Consider the following 18,522-nt stretch of genomic DNA (forward strand, 5'->3'; position numbering starts at 1 on the left):
CGACAAGCATTGGTATTGAGAGCTCTACGAGAAGACAATTACGTTCTACGTCTGCAATGTTTGTAAATGATTGATTAAGGCGATACCTCAAGGTCCATTTTCATACATTTTGTTTCGGCTTTAATCTGGGTAACTAAACAAGTAAAATTTCGTCATATTAAATTTTAAAGGCCGAAATATCCATGATTATTAATTATTTTTACGTTTTTCTTTCAACTGCGAGAACTAATCACTAACTAGACGTGAATTTAAATTCTTTACTTGCCAATACTTGTTTAGTTACCCAGATTAAAGCCAAAACAAAATGTATGAAAATGGACCTTGAGGTATCGCCTTAAGTTCTTATATTCATCGATTAGAGAGGAAAGACACTCTAAATATAGGGTATATTTATAAGATTGCTCTGTATAAATCAATTTAAATGTGATTTCTAAACACACATTAAAAAGGGAAAGTATATACATCTTTAAACAATAACACAGTGAATTGTGAAGCCGATATCTATACCCATATATACGCACCTCAATATACGATACAATAAATGTTCCCGTAAAATATAAGGCGTCCCAAACATTTGAAACTAACTTTTGCAGCACAATCTTATCATTCACACTTCGTTTTCATTCGAACTCTTAAGATCGATAACATCACGAACTCTATGTATATTTTATTGGTTACAGTCAGCAACAAAAATTAAACATATGTAAATGTTAATCTTTTTTCATACATGTAAATGTTAATCTTTGTTCAAAAAATAAAACATTTTGCAGTTCCTTACGAAAAAAATGATTATTGATAACATAAAAAAGAATACAGATGATTTGAAGTTTTAAACCTGTTCAGCTATATTTGGAGCCGATTGTACATCTCACAAATATTTCGGTAGCCATCTTCCGAACGCTTTAAACTTTTAACGAGGAAGTTTTATTTCCAAGATACTCAAGTTATATTGGAGGCTCTTGCTCCAATGCTTCGCATAGAGTTTGGATTTAATTTAATTGGAGGATAACATTTACGTCCGAAGTATACCGATGTTAGTACAAAATTGGATTTTATGTTTATAAATGTTTGAGTATAATTTCAAATAATCATTCATAATCCTTATTAAAATTAAATAAAATAAATATAAACCCTAAGGATTTTATAAGTATTTGTTTAGAAATGTTATTATTTTTGCCACATAACTTCGTTGAGTTTAAGATAAATCGTATAAGAATAAAACACATACTATGACGATCTAATTCCTCTCGCATTATAATTAGTATTCACAGACTATGGAGACGTATTTCCTCGTAAACACTCTACAATAAACAATATATAAAAAATACTATCTCAGTACTGGAGGAGCCTGTACTCACCAGTAGAACAGTATACAGAGCTCATATTACATTATATTACTATAAAAAGCGATAATATAGGGCACATGATAAAAATCGCAGGAACTCGCTGGATGCAGGCCGCTTCTAACTAGTCGGTCTGGAAATCTTTAGGTAAGACCCATTGAATACTGGACTTCTTTTAGATGATGTTGAGGATTAAGACTAAAAAAATCACCCACTTGCTAAAGTCAATGAGGTCCCTGTCGATCTCGGCGGTGTTGCACCAGGCGACGGAGCCGAGGCAGCCGACGATCATCAGCGTCAGCATGAAGCACTTCCAGTTGCCTTCGCGCCGCAACACGCCGCCCAAGCTCTGCTGTCGTGGCCGCTGTTCAACAAATTTGAGCTTTAAGGCGATTTTAGACGTTTCATTTTTAAATATAAGTTAGTTTCATTAAATTAGGAACCAACTCAAAAAGTATTTTATGTGCATATAAACATAAAAACACGAATTGAAAAGGTTAATTATAATTTCTCATGAAACATTATACATATAAAGTTTTTTTTTCTAGACGTGTGACTTTCAAATAATCTTTACAGTAATAAACAAAAAGAGAAGCCTTTGCAAACAAAACTATAAGCCGTAAAAATAACTCAACAACCAAATCTTTTACGGATTTACAAAACTAATTTTGAAAATTTAATCCTTTCGAAACATTCAATAAATTTTCGACGGCAAAAATATTTACTGCAGTCAAATTTTTGTACATATACCGTACGAAGCAGTGGCAAACGGTCCATGTACCCGATTTATATCGGCTTCCCTTTACATAAAATTTATGTAGAATCTAATTATCATTAGAACGGTTTACAAACCGCTTTCATGCATATTAGTATCTATATTTTGGGTCGGATTCCCTTTCGAAAATTTCACCTTTTGCAACTGGTACGAAAGTAATTTTGATTTGGAAAATAAAGATAACTATAGCGCATGATTTCTCATTCATCAAAGTAAGACAAAGAAACATAAAACCTTTTCCATGTAACATTGGCATTATCGACCTATACCAAAAAAAATATTATATTAACTATTATTTAACATACATTATTTACTTGGCATTATCGACCTTTACAAAAAAAATACATCATATTCATTTAATCATAACAAACATTATTTATTTTTTTCGGTGTTTTAACCAAAAATGTAACTTAAAATTTCGCATATACATACAATATTTAGAATGTAAACAACAAACACAATTACTTGGGACCAATATTTGTAATATTCGAGAACAATTCCATAAACAAACCCCATTAACACGGAAAATAACTTCATACAAGGGTAGATACAAAAGTGTTTGATCAGTACAATGGGCTGGGGCAAACTTGGGACCAATGTTCGAATCGCTGTCAGTATTTACACCGACCCAATAACTGGCCCAATGTCCCTTAGGGCGATGTTCAAATATTTTTTGACAAAATGAAAGATTCTTCAGTCCACATGTTCTTGAACAAGATTGCTATTGGAAGGCGTTGAACTTTGTCGCTGTTATTGCTCGTTTTTCATGATCAATACTTGCTAATTATAATTATAAACGACGAGCTGACCCGAAAATTGTTGTTCTGTCTTAACTATGAATATTAAATTCGAATTGGTATAATTAATAAAAGAATATTATTCAAAAACATAGTGTTTATTATTGTAATGCTCTATGATATACAATATTCTTCGTTTTATATTCTGGTGCGAGTATCTGACTTTTTGTAAAACTTTTCTTTTTTCTATAAAGGAAATAGAACATATTAAAAACCAACATATCTAACACGTATTCAATTTATAAGGTAACTAACACCGTCTATTGAAAAAAAAATCCAATTATACAGAAATGTTATTAGCGTTTACATCTGTATTATTATTAACATAAAATTCTTAGTATCAAACATAATTTCCTACGATGTTACTGAATTGTTTCAAAATATAATTAATATTATTTTTATATGTTAGCCTGGTACAATAAGTGGACACTGGATTTGAAATAAGTAGATACTATAACAGTGTAATCCAAAATTTATATCAATCAATGAGTAACGTTACGCATTCGCCGATCCTAAACCTTCGAAACGGATTACTCTAAATATAGTTATACGTAGTTTTCTTACTTAAGAAATCAGAATGATAAGAAAACGTGGAAATTTAGGCAATAAGGCGAAATTAATATTTCAACAGAAATTACTCGTATTTGGATAAATACGCTATACAATAAATAGTAAGATCAACAAAGAATCCATAACAAATACTATTAAATAAAAACTTCTAAGTCATTGTACTGTCATTTCCAAATCTCGTCAACACTCGGTATTTTTTCTGAGGTATTTTTATTGTAAATGACATTAGATTCTATTTCAAATTAGTAAACACAAACTTTCTATTTCTCGATAATATTAAATTATGCCATTGAAGTGCCACTTTTTGGGATCAGAGAGAATTTAGATGGCTTCGTTAAAAATGTTTTAACTACGCCTCTCAGGGCGGCTGGAATCGTTATGTTTTGCCGAGTAATATTTTAATTGGTCTAGAGTTATTAACAATTGAGGTTTTTTAGAAAGGTTTTTAGTTAAATTTGCATATCTTGTTAGATTTATCGCAGACGGAATTTCGCTCGCTTGATTGAAACGAATTGTAACTATATTGGTGTGCTATAATTTTACAAACGTGTGCACTTAAAACTTAAATAGTAAAACTTCGAAAAAATAAAACAGTCTGCTTTGTGTATAATTTTTTTTTAGAAAGTAAAACCACAGAAATTGTCTAAAGAAAAAACCTTTTAATAAAAACAATTAGTTTGATAAATTACTATTGGGATGGAGAGACAACACCAACTAGTAGAACTTCAGTAGTTATTATGCAGAAACTTGTCCGAGTTTGGAATACGAATTTAAACATATCTCAATAGTTTGTGGCAAAGTTTATTTAGTGAAATGATATACTTCCACCAGTTATTACATTTAATACCCACAAAGATAATAAGCGAATTCTCCTCTCAAACGTGGACAAAGTTAATATTTATTCCTCGAAAACCCTGTTGATAAATATGAAGATGCATGCACATAATAATGCGTGCAAGAGTGAGGGAGACAGTAATATCATTGTTAATGTTAGAGTGAGATAACTATACAGGCCAAATGTAACGGTTGAGGTACTGTAAAAGCACAAAGCATCCCTAAAGATGTTCTAGTTCAAAAAGGATAGCACGGAAGGCATATTGCAGTGCCTTTTACAAGCCAGTTCCAAGTCCTTTTTCTCGTAGCACAATAGAAACAACAACATACGTGTTGCTACTTTGATAATTGCTTGAATCAAATTGCTTTTACTGTATTAATTAATGCGAAACTCTAGGCGAATAAATATTAATACATTCTCGAAGTCATTAACAAGAATAATTAACATCAAACATTTGAGTGTTTCATATTAATTTTAATGCTGTTCTAATGAAAGAACATAATATTGTAATACTTATAAATACCAAACAATATTATCTACTTGAAACTTATTATTTTAATAAAAAATAATATGAAGTAAAACATTCTACTTCTTTTATAAGGGTAAAAATTTCTGAAGATGGCAGACTATCGTTTTAGACTAACGAATAAATCGATGCAAGGTTTTTTAAGAAATTCGACACAGTTATCCATTTTATGGATACAACATAGTCTTGGACTAACAATTTTTTTATAATACGTTTTCTCAGAAAAAATTTTTATTAGGAAAAGCCGTTGTTATGGGCGAAGTCAGAAACACTTGTACCTACTGACATAAATCCCTGATATTAATTCACCGTAAACCGAAGCTGTGAATATTTCCTCAAGCCCGTCGTGTTTGTCACGCTCTGGTTCTCATACATATATACCAGAAAATATTTTATTACCACTAGAATTCATAGACCATAACGAACTATCAGATGTCGATAATTCTGGACGATATCGGTGGCGTAGTTGTATTACGGTACGGATGCAGTGCTGAGGTGTCGGGTTCGATCCCCGGGTCGGACAAAGTGATATTGGGTTTTTCTACTCAGTCAGCTCGGAGACTGGAATGATAAAGCTATAGGCGGAAACGTGAGTGCACTAGATGCCCCTCTGCCTACCTCTTCAGAGATTAAACACATCAATTTATATTTTATTCACTCATGAGGTCTCGGATTTGGTCGAGCAAAGTGAGTACAGATAGGAACGTCCCCTATCATATCATGGGGCGAAAGACATAAGGCGGAAAGTGAGTGCAGCTTTTGCGCCTGTGTATACCCTTCGGGGATAAAATGCGTGAGTGTGTCTGTGTGTGTGTTATTCTAGACTGCCTGAATAGTCTTTAGTCTATAGATAAAATCTTACTACTCAAATGGTGTTCAATAATCAATTTGTATAAATATAGTAGGCAGAACGTGGAAAATTATAGTATCTACAGTTTATTAGAATCTTAGATAGTTGATGAATGAGATTTCATGGCATGGTTATGAAATATTTAAGTATATCAACATTCTGCCTACTATTAAAAGCTGCTTTTAGAGTAACGTTAATAAGTATAAAATAAAGTCTATTTTTATCAATATTTTTTGACAACCCGAAAGACATTAATCCTAATATAGTGCGTACAAAAAGTTGAAGAAATCTACTTCTTAATAACTTTGACCTACAAACCTTCTACTTAACTCGTGTAAAATGAAAATTGTGTGCTATATCGATATGAATAATGATGTTCCAAAATAAAATAACGTTTTAAGGAGGTCACACCTTTCATGCTATTCTCTATTTTACACTAATTTTGTTTTAGGGCATGAGTGATTTAAGTTTGAAAGTATTGTATCAAGAACAAGCAGTCAATAAACAATTATCATTCACTGTGAATTTTAAAAACTAGTTTCAGCTGACTGTGCGCGTAAAATCCGTTCCCTGGGTAGACTGGACTCCTGGACTTATGGATAAGTGGGCCCGGTAGATGTCATTCTGCCACAGACATTTTATGTAAACTACCTTTATCTTTTTATCTTTTAGATTTCGATTACAGCGAATATAAGCGACAACCCAGAATCCTAGGGTTCGTTATCCTAGGATTCAAGTAAGATGTAACTCAATTCTCACAAAAATATTGAAATCCGTTCGGTCATGTCGGAGATAAGCGATTACGAATGAATGATTTCATACAAAAATATTAACCAAATTGCCAACTATCGCCGTCGATTTTTCAAAATTATTTTTTGTTATAATCCTTGTCATGATAATTAGGAACACAACAAAAAAGGAATGAGCGAAACCGGTGGAGTTGTTCTCAAGTGATGCTGTTACATACATGTAATAAATGATTTTTATTAAATAGATGTAGCATTCTAATAGAAGAATGATCTGATTTACATTTTTTATTTCTTTATTAATGTTCATTAATTATAATTTTATTTGGTTCACCAACAAATGATACAATAGTTAGCTCACACATATTATAACGTACATAAGAAGACATAAAGAAGATCAAAATTAGACTCAACCACAATTACAATTGTTGTAATAACAAAACAGAGTCATGTTATCAAAATAACTTCAACTATGAAGTAAATCGAACGGGCAGATTATGATGTTTACGATAATTTCAAAGTGATAAAAACACTGCCGTTTTAAAATACAACGGGCTTAATTTAGCATCTTATTCGTTAGCTGTACCTCAGAGATCCAGAAAAGGCATAAAACAAATGTCAACATTTGTTCAAGTTGTGAAAGATTAACTTATATTTAGAAGCCGCGGTGAATTTGCTCAGGGAAATTTGAAAGTTATTCTAAGCTTTCGCCGCCCACGTAAGCTGACCTGAGGCTCAATTCGATATGATATTTTATAGTCTTGCCACGAACAAACCATATACATCAATGTCATAACATTATATAAAATAGTAATAAGAAAGTTTCATAGCTCTTAAATTAATGCTCGTGTTCGGAACAATTCGTTCTCACTCAGCGACTTCTTCGCAACAAACATTCCGCGCGGATTTATATACGGAATTGCGGTCTTGATCTCATTAAGTAAAATTCATGCGGTGCGTCGGCCTTCTTCACTTCACAGCGACAAAGGAGTTTCCGCTACGTAATTCTTGCAAAGGGATCTCGCAACTCCTTTGAGGTTCGCTATAAATAAAATATACCGCTTTGCAAATTATTCGAAAATGTATTTTTAATAACGCATTAAATGTGGTCAGTTTTATACGAACCTTTTAATAATTATTATTCCTTAAGCATATAATGAAAACTATAACAATGTTTATTAGTAGATGCCAATGAATAGCTTCATAGAAATAAATAAAAAAGATTTATTTTTATTTGGAGTGAATTGATCTAAAAACACGACAAATATTTTCAATTCCCTTTTGAATTGCTTTCAGGCAGTTCATTTCAACGCTTGAACACTAAACAAGTGTTAAGTGACCGCGTGCATTTTTGTGGCTCGTTACTTTTTGAAAAATATGTTATTTGAAATACATTGGCATTTTTGTGACTTACATAGGCTATAGATATCAATACTTGTATTAACTAGTGCTTTGTAGACATAATAATATGCGTCAATATATCGGATACCTACGATCTACGTCTCGCGGCCAGTCGACTTTATTTATATTAAACTTTGTTGTATTTTATTTTAAACTCTAAATAACATAATAATTTTAATTTTACGTTACATAAGGTTAGGAATATACATAGGAACTCTTACAGACCTTATACATATTATTATTATCTTCTCTTTATAAAACAAATCAAGCATCACGTCTTTATCCGCGATAGGGTAGGCAGAGGCGCAACCAGGGCACTAAATTTTCGCCCATAATATATTCCGTCCCATTATGTAATAGACGCCAAACATGAAGCATAAATTCCAAACTTAGGGCTGATGCTGAACAGAAAAACCCAATATTACTTTGCTCGTCGGAATTCGAACCCAGGCCCTCGGAGCTGTTTCATACTGCGCACGCAATACAACAACGCCACCGAGACTGTCTACTCTTTAGATTCTAAATATTCTATCATTACTAACTAAGCTACTTTGTAAACGAATACTATTAACAATATCATATTCACGACTAATATTACTTATACGTATTTTTTACTACGCACTAACATATTCAACACTGATTAATCTCAAAATAGCGATTCGTATTCAATGAGCAGTCACAGGACTCGAATAAGGTTCTTCAAACAGATTAGAACGTAGTTTCAAGGTAAATTGGAATTCATTCAGTCTTCAAGCTAGGCAAGTATTTGCTTGTTAATTAAGTCGCTCACGCTAAGACTTAGGGAATTACCTCAAGCGGAAATTAAATAACTCGTTTTTTGGAAGGTATAAAATTGGAATCATTTATTAATTATAACATTTCGTAGAGCAACAACAACACATACACCATAACATCACCGATCACGCCTTTCCTCCCTTTAGGGGTAGGCAGAGGTGTAACAAAACCAATATTTCGCCAGCTATGTTAAGTCCTTTAATAGGAGGCAAGGCTAATGCTTCTAAGATGGGGTGATAATTTTGACGAAATATATTTTGGTCGCGTCTCTGGCCATATGGAAGTCATTTATTCACGCGGGTAATTTAAAAAGATGTCTAACAAAAAAGATAATATCTACGCAAATTTCAGAATATTATAATTAAAATAAGTAATATAGTTATCAATAGTGGTATAAATATAGTAGAAATATTTCATAACATCGAACATAAATTAATTTTACCATAATTTTCATTTACCAGTCAAAAACTAACATATATGAACAGATAAAGTTGATGGAAAAATAAACAAGATAATTTACAACTTTAGTTTACATAATGTTTTCACTGTTTACACAAGCGTAAGATAAAACTAAAAACATAAAACATACACTTTAGAAATCATTAGCAAATTCAATCTTGATAGGATTTTTTAAATATACCGTATAGATATGCGGAGACAGCAGTGATCTAGCGCCACGTGATTTAGATATGCGGAGACAGCATGCACGTGACTGTCTCAACGATAGCGATATCCTTCCTGCACACGCTTAAATTCTGGTGCAAGCGTCCTCCTCGTTCCTCTACGTAATCTACGTTCTCGGGAAATATATCCGAGATATGACAATATTACTTTATACTCATATTGCTCTACATTTTAAAGCCGTGTTTTAAATGTTTTGCCTTTAGTGTTTCATGAATAGAAATGTAATATTTTATTACTACGAGATTTGAAAGCGCATTTAAAAAGTGTGAGCGGAATTAAAATGTTAATAAACCGCAATAATATAATAACAAAGCCAATCTGACATAATCAATTCATCAAAGAACCAAAATAAACAAAAAAGGAGTATTATATTCCACACGAATATATTTTATTCGAAATAAGCTTCTCCCAATACCTGATATGTTAAGAAACACAAGATCAAGAAGGCGGAATGGTGGAGCGTGCAACAGATGTGCAGCGAACCAACATAAAAGACGTTCATGGAAAAACGCAAGTTATACAATACGCAATACAAAAAGGCGCTTATCTATATAATATTAATATGTAAGGAAAAAACTTTTTACACCTCTTTTTAAACACATTTCGCGCACTATGTGTGAAATTTAGCATGATTACAGTTCATATAGTAGTGTAAGAGTGCTTGTTCTAAATATGTATAATAAAATATGTGTTATATATAATCAATTTAACGACGAAATTTTGACATATACTATTTATATATTTTAACGAGGTCACGTTCTCAAGCTGTCATGAAATATATAAAGAACCGAAATAGTATACTTGAAATATAAATCAGAAAATAAGAGTACAACGAAAGCTGAAAGTTTTATAGTAGCTATTCAAGAAGCACGCCTACTTTCTTCGGATTATTATAGTCTCACTGAAAGAGATTGTATATCGCATCAGTATTACCACGGCCGAGTAATATTAGCTTCGTTTAGCGCCTGAAAAGGTAAAAGGGTAAAGTAATAAAATCCTTTTGAACTTAAAAACTCCTGTGACCTTACACCTTCACCTGCATTGCAGAGTTTATTTGTTAATACACGCAATTAACCGTTGAGATTTGATTATCTTGCCGATGTTCTATATTATATACGTTTTTTATTTGAGAAGAAAAGCCTTCTTTCTTGACATAAAAAAATGACATTATATTAGCGAATAATACCCCAGCAGGCGATGTCATAAGCTAATTTGATGGATTTTTACTATATATGTGATCAATATAACAAGACAACCCACATAAGAAAATAAAAAAAATTGGATACCTCCACCGACTCATTGTCATTTCAATTTAGAAATATCGTTCACAAAATATATTTCAACCCAGAGAAAGGAAAAGTTCCCCGATGAATAATAACACTAGCGATACTGATAACAATGGCTAAGGATATATTAAGCAGAATGTCATATTCTAACAATATTACCGACGTTTCGAGTGAGGCACTTAATAACCGCATTCATAAAGCCAGTCACGTAATTCTATTACGTGAACACTCGTGTGCGCTAGACGAATTAAATTTGTCAGTCTAGTGTTTTCATGTCGAGCTGTTTTTAAACATGATTAGTAGTTTATTCGAATGATGTATAGCGTTTGTAGACACAAACGATGTGATTATTTGAAACTGAGATGCTTTGTTTATGATTATTAATAAGTCTTGTAGACCTCCCCAAGCGAGCGCCAACCTCCCGGTCTAGAGCGATCCGCATTAATATTTGTTTAATCGTACTTGGACTTTGCTATAGAACTCGATAAAGTTCCTTGTAGATGCATTTATATAATAATATTGACCAGTAAGGGTTAGTTCTATCGATAATCACCATAGATATGTTTATTTGCCAAATATATTCTCTATACGCAACTTATTAGGTACTATCACCATAAATATGTCTATTTACCAAATATATTCTCTATACACAACTTATTAGGTACTTAAATCATAAAGGGAACACGTGTGAAAACTGGCCCATAGACAAATATAAGGCAGGATTTCGAAACTTTTGAGTTTCGTGAATGTTGGTGTATTCTAAACACTAAATATTAATGATACCGTCAGTTGATGCATACACAGCTCGTGGAGAAGGGGAAACTTCTAGTTTGCCCCGAGCGCACACCAAACTCGCACGTAAAAGTTTAGATTTATATGCTGTCTAAATATTGTATCTAGATCTTCTAGACGTGTCAGGAGAGGAGGGATGTAAGAGTCTTACTGAGTAGTGAGTCCATAAAGAATGTCGATTGACGAGAGGTGATACCCGTCACCAGTCAACATAATTATGCCGGCCTGTTTGAGCCGGACATACACAACTGATCTTAAAACGTAATGTGAGCCACTATGGCGGGTTTAAACACGTTGTGTATGGTAATAGCTATTTAGACGCATACAAAATATATCGCACCACCAGCTTGGGCAATTACTGCTGTGTTCCAATTTAAAGAATGTAGAAGACAGGTCATAATAAACCTTAAGATCCCATGTCTCAGGATGGCGAGCGCGTTTCGTCACTTGAATCAAAAAAATAAGGATTTAATCAATGACATTTTACAAATAGACGCGTCATACACTAACAAAATTGCACATAAAAACAGCGGAGTATTTACTATAGTCACAGCCCTAGCGGCTCGCATCGATACGGCCCGAGCGAGCCCGAGTGGTTCCGAATGGGCCCGAGCGTCGGCCGCCCCGTCGCCATGACAGTCGAATAAAATGCATTTATTAGTTTAANAATAAGTTAAAAGTGTATACTTATTACTAACGTATAAAATGAAACGTTTTTTCATTCACAGTTGGAGTATAATGTGTACATCGTCTAAAAAACACAGGAAGGCATTTTATTTATAAAAATACAAAAAGTTAGTAAGCCGACTAATCGCGACAGTGGTTGGAGGTTGACTAAGTGAATGTCGGGCAGTTACCTTACTTTCGTCTTGCCAGTATTGAGCTCGGATAACGTATCTATGTAATAAAAACATCTTAGGATTTAATTATTTTCATCAATCTCAGACTAAGATATGCAAGATAACGTTATCGCTAGAAACAGCTTAATACTTAATAACATTAAAACATTGTATGACATCGTTTCGTAACACGAACAATCTTTTGACTTATAACGTCTGTTTTAAGCCGAGTTGCGCGCTATATTAGCGGCTATATCATTAGTCGAAGTTTAAACAATTCTGTAAGGCTCTAGTTGATCGTTATGGAAAAGTTTGTCGCACCGCATCGTCTCAGCTTATCGGATTACGCGGCAGTCTGCAGACGCTGGATCTTGTCATTTCTAAACTAAGTTTAATTAACTGTCCGAATTGGATGTATTCGTATCTTGTAAATACCGTGTATATTTTGGATCTTGTTTCGTGCTTCAAGTAATTATTATTAACTAATGGAGTTGGACTGAGTGGCTTGTTGATTGCTATTTGATTGTATCGCAGATACTCGTTCATAAATCAAGTGTTTTCCGACATGGCTTTGGTTCGGATTTGTTTGGCGTGCTACTCATTCGTTAGTTCTTTTGTGTTTAGCGGAATGATAAATTCTCTACTAAGTTTGTGAATTGTGGACAATCAACTTGACGTTGTAACTTTGATTACAAATAATTGTAGACACTAAGAAATACAAATTGTTAAGATCTTTACCGCTTTTGGTATACACAATACTAAGTTATGTTAGAATTATTGTTTTGCCTCTTTGTCAATTCTCACAATTTGTTTTTATTTCAGAATGACGTCGCGATATTAAGCCCTATTACTTCATTATTATTGCCTACTTATACGACAATATTACCCGAATTTAGAATTACAAATAGGGTGACAAAACTAATTTCCCTACATATGCGAACTTCTATTTGGTTCAGTGGCAGCGTATAATGTCCAGGATTCGATTCCAAGATCGAAAAAAACTCTGTATAATTTATATTCTATTTTCGGACCCCTTATCTATATTACTAAAACTTTATATATAACTTTCTATAGGTACATTATCACAACGCAATGTAATCTAATGCGGAACATGACGTCTAGCAAATCCATTACCGTATCGGAAAATACATTTTAAAGGCACATCCTCAGTGACCCTCTGACAAGAGTTCAATTTTGCTTCCTACAAAGGTGAGCTGGAGTTTCCGTATAGTAAAAGTGGTAGTAGTAGTTGATCAGTTTTACTATATTACTAACCTATTTGTGTGTGTTTTTGGGGTATACAGTAAGATATCTTACTTGTTACAAGTATCTATTCAGCGACCACCGACCACGGATCTTTACTTTATTTTTTTTGACCACACTGCACCTGATGTTATGTATAGTTGGGTCCAATAGAATGTCGAGTGACGAGAGATGATTACCCTTCGGCGGTCGACTCAATTATGCCGGCCTGTTGAACCGGATATACACAGGCTAATCCCGAAAAACGATACACTTGCGTGGGCCACTATGGTGGGCTTTAACACCTTGTGTACTAGTTCTTGACTTGTGTAAAGTGATCGCTATCCGGGCGGTTATAAAATATGTCCTACCACCAGCTTTCTTTTATTCTATCTCGGTATACTAAATTTATACTGCACGTCATAGAAATATCCAAATATTATTGTCGACCGACGAGAGAAGTTTTATCTTTGTGAAATTTGGTTATATTAAAGAAAATAGATTAAAGCCGTTTGTGATACTCTTTAACAACAGCTTTTGAGAAAAAGGTTTCTTTAAATATTTCATGAATTTTATTAGAGTGGTGATCGTCTTTTAATATTATCGCGAAAAAAACTTAGAAAAACGAATATGTGAATTGTGAGATCTTTATTAGAACAACCGAAGCTAAAACGGTTTTTAGAATTTTTATCTTTATGTTTGTACACGCGACCCGAATAAATTACTGCATGGAATTGAATGCAGTTTTCACCGATGTATTTTTAGAGATCTAGCTTAAAATATAGACTCTATCCCAGGAAAATAAGAATTGGACTTTTCATCCTGGAAAAACTTCCCCAGGCGGACGGATACGGGAGCAAAAGCTAGTTCATATATAAAATTATATCTTAGGACCGCCCTCTTATTCACTCATCGTATATAACAAACTTTGTACGTAAAAGAAAATCACCGAAGAAAAGCCTAATTTAAAATACAATTCCCAGGCTACAACTTCAGATTGCTCCAACCTAGGCGTGCGAAGGGTTTATTTATTTTAGACCGAATCACAACGCAGTAAAGGTTAAAATAATATATTTGCTCCTTTGTAATCTAAACAACGTGATATAAAGTCAACATTCACCGCAAACCACGTGATCTCACAGCTGTCGGCTCGCTGACTAAGCTTGAACTTTATTTCGAAAACGGAGATCTAAATATTGGTGTTTGTTGATTCTAATGTAGGATTAGTATATCTTGTAACTCAGACACCTTTTTACTTTGTATATGATCAAAATATTATGAAGACGTAAAAGGTAAGATGGAATTTTATTATGGGATGGAATTTTATACTATCTTTTGGGTTTTACAAGATATCTTTGTCACTCACTTTAGTTAATACAGAACATATATTATATGTATAGGTTAGTAAAAAGTAACAAGAATACAAAAATTACATTTGAACTAGTCATAACTGGATACATAATTAAAATATTAGCATTTATAAAATGAAAATGAATATGGCTTACAAAAAATATTTCCAAAGTAGCAAAAATTACAATGGAGCGTCCTTCAGGCTCTTCGTATCGGGACCTCTTCTCGTTTCGAAGTATTTTATAAAAACATAATAAAGTTATTAGATTATATATTAAGAAATAGCAGTAACAAAATTTTAATAAAGACATATTTCTCGCTGTATGTTTTTTATTAATAAAACCATGGTTTATTTGTTCTGAAATGAGAAATTACCCATGGCGCGGGCTTAATGGGGTATTAAGATATATTACTCAATTATAGAGACTCGTTAATTCCCTTCTGGAGGCAAGTGCCAGATGAATAACATTTGTATATTGTATTTTACGAATGCAGGTAGCTCTTATTTGTGTTCAAATCATATTTATATAGTTATACATATTTTTAAATGTGTGCGTACGCTATGGTAAGAAATATATTAGAAAATAAACATTATATTTTTGTAGTTTTTTTAACCGACTTCCAAAAAAGAGGAGGTTCTCTTTTCATGTGTATTTTTTAAGTATTAACACTCATTACTCTGACAATTCTTGACCGATTTCTGTAATCGATTTATTTATTAAAGAAGGTTCTCGAAAAAGTCCCATTATAATATATCTTGGTTTTGCGTTTACCATTATTTTTAACAGACTTAAGAGACTTCAAACATACGATATTTATTATACATAATCATATGTAACAGTGTATATTATATAATTGAAAATTTTATAATAAGCAAAGAACAAGTTACTTTTCACTTTATAGCAGTTTTGAAGTTATTTTTGTTATTTAATACACAAGTTTTAATACACGTCTGTAAATTGCAATCAATTTGTCAAATGTATATTTAAATTTTTTCACTTTCCTAAAAAAGTAGTAGCTGTTACTAATAAAAAATAACAAATCAGAACTTGAAATTAAACCAGAAATATCCGAAAAGAACAAAGATCTGATTGCATCACGTACAAGTAAAGAAACTGCTAACTGAAGGAAACCTTTTGCCGATACTGATCAGGGCTTCAATTGTCAATGAGGAAGGGACAGGGTACAAAGCCGCTAAAAGACTTTTCCTACAATAGTACAAGCGCTGTGGTTTGTATGAGTACAAAATAAATTGCTCGGTCGGTGTTTTATGTGATAATCTAGATTGCGGTTAGCAGATTAGCTATACATTATACAAGCTTTGTTGAGGAAGAAAGAAGAAGAGAGAAAGAAATTTATTCAAACAGTTTTTCGTACAGTGGTTTACTGCATTTGACGGTAAAGTACAAAACAAAGTAATGAGTGTGTTAAATTAGTTCACATAATTAAAAAGGGTCCGTATACAATTGAAAGTGGACGAAGTGAATGTGTAGTACTTATGTTAGAAGTATACGTTTAGAGAGCGAGGACACTGTGGTAATAATTTTACATTGCCCTATAAGTAATTACAGAAACTGTTGTTATGCGAAACTAAGACACCGCGCATACGCTGTCTACTTGCTGCCCAAAGACACTACTGAATGTAAACTACAACAGCTTAAGCAACATCAGGAACTGTCAGCTTCATAGTAATGCAGTAGTGTGACAAAAAGTAAAGAGTATTTACGAATTGCTTAAAACTCAGCCTTTCAGTCAATGTCTTTCAGTATCATAGCACTCAATCCTGTAAGAAATATTTGCGGAATACCTCTACAATTTATTCTCACTAAGAAGATTGAAGCTGAGCTCTGACACTTCAATTGACTAAGCCTGCTAGAGATGATGTTATTAGTCTGCTACTAAAACTAGTTACTAATAAATCTCATTAAATTTAAAGCTATTATAACCCTCGAGGTAGATTAAACAGAATATTTTGATTGCCAAACAACTTTATACTTTAAGCACTTATAAAACTGAATCTAAGCCTTTCATCCAAACCCATTTAGCCATAAAGCCTAAATCCCCTTGAAATATGCAATGGCATGCCCTGGATATAAAGTTCAATGATTCCAATATAAAGCCTTTGCAATATGACATGGATCATACACATTTAATTTAAATTTTAAAACAGTTATTCATATTTAAAATATCGTAGATATATTTTCTCTTTTACTTAATTTAATAATAACCTGTGCAAAACATAATATTATAAGAAAAGAAAGTGTTTTTTATGTAAATTACAAAATTTTTGACTCTGACTTTAACCAGTATTAGTCTGTTTATAGATACATATATATTTTTAGTACCATTTGCTGTACGAAACTAAGTGGCTAAATAATATTGAATGAAATGTAAACATTATAAATCATTATATAAATCAACAATCATAAAATTAACTTACTTCAAAATACAGCATACCTTTGACTGCGAATAGTTTATAAACAAATTAAGTCCTACCACATTAACACGCAAATTTATAACACTAGCAATACCATAATAATTCACAATAGACTCGAAGCCATTTACCCCATTACATAGAAGTAGTTACTCGACAGAGAGGGCAATTATTCTAAACTAACAGAGGCTCATTAGCAATAATAAACGAGGCAAAGCCAGTGGAGACGCAGGCAGGTCACGTCTCTCCACTAGCTGTCGATCGATAGCCCTTGAATGTACTCAACTAATGTTTGTTTTCGTGTGAACGATTTCGTAGATGACACCTTTTATAAAAGGTAAATTTTTATTAAATTCAGTCATTTAATGATTAAATTAGTTTTTTTGTGTCATTTCTAGCCCAGACGGCTTTTGATGACATACAAAGGGACAACATTTTTTCAGAAATCTTGTAGAAAGATAAATTCTGGGAAATAAAACTCCAGGTTGATAAACATGTGTAATAACCTTAGAGAATGAACGAGCTAGTTTATTGCTATGCTAAATTTTATGTTAATTAATTTGGCCCTTCCTGGGTTCACTTCTAACAAACATCTGCATAAACTTCGCATTTATGATTCGAGTGGTGATAGTTAATCATCTCTTGTGAGCCGATACTATATCTGGGCCTTATTCCGCTTACCATCAGGTGCAGCGGAGTCATTAAATGTGCCCGCATAAATAGAAATTGTTAGAATTAGAATAATCTTACTATATTTCATCTTACTAATATTATAAATGCGAAAGATTGTGAAAATGTTTGGATGTTTGTTAGAAGTAAACTCAACAACAGTTGAACGGATTTGAATGAAATCTGGCAGACGGGTATCCTATATGCTGAATTAACACATAGGCTACTATTTACCTGCATATTTTGATCTCATGGGATTTTAATATATTGATTTTTAAATAGATAACGCTGACATACCGAAAGCGCAATAGATTGCGATGAAGATTTAGGCCTTTTTGTGGCAAGAAAGGCTTTAACGCGACGCAAGCAGCGAGCAAAACCTCTTATATTATACCAAAGTACTGGTTTAAAATTCAAGAAATCAAATTTATTTCTCCACGAAATATGAGAAGAAGTAAAATGGGTAGAGCAAGACAAAGCACACTTAAACTGAAATTTATAAAAATCTAATTACACCGATAAAATCAAAGGAATCACTCGTTCTTTGCCACCTTTGTGTAGTAAATACAATTATACAGAAAGAAACCC

The 18,522-nt window shown here is 32.9% G+C and overlaps 1 protein-coding gene across 1 annotated transcript in view; it reads right to left on the reverse strand.

Annotated features, from left to right (window-relative positions):
* Positions 1 to 18,522, reverse strand: part of LOC115442936 (transmembrane protein 151B) — a 45,926-nt gene that overhangs the window by 11,680 nt on the left and 15,724 nt on the right. Inside the window, exon 2 of the mRNA XM_030168148.2 lies at positions 1,559 to 1,707. Within this exon, the coding sequence (XP_030024008.2) occupies positions 1,559 to 1,707 (149 nt within the window). The remainder of the gene's footprint in view (positions 1 to 1,558; positions 1,708 to 18,522) is intronic.

Source organism: Manduca sexta, chromosome 11, assembly GCF_014839805.1.
Source record: "Manduca sexta isolate Smith_Timp_Sample1 chromosome 11, JHU_Msex_v1.0, whole genome shotgun sequence".
Taxonomy (NCBI): domain Eukaryota; kingdom Metazoa; phylum Arthropoda; class Insecta; order Lepidoptera; family Sphingidae; genus Manduca; species Manduca sexta.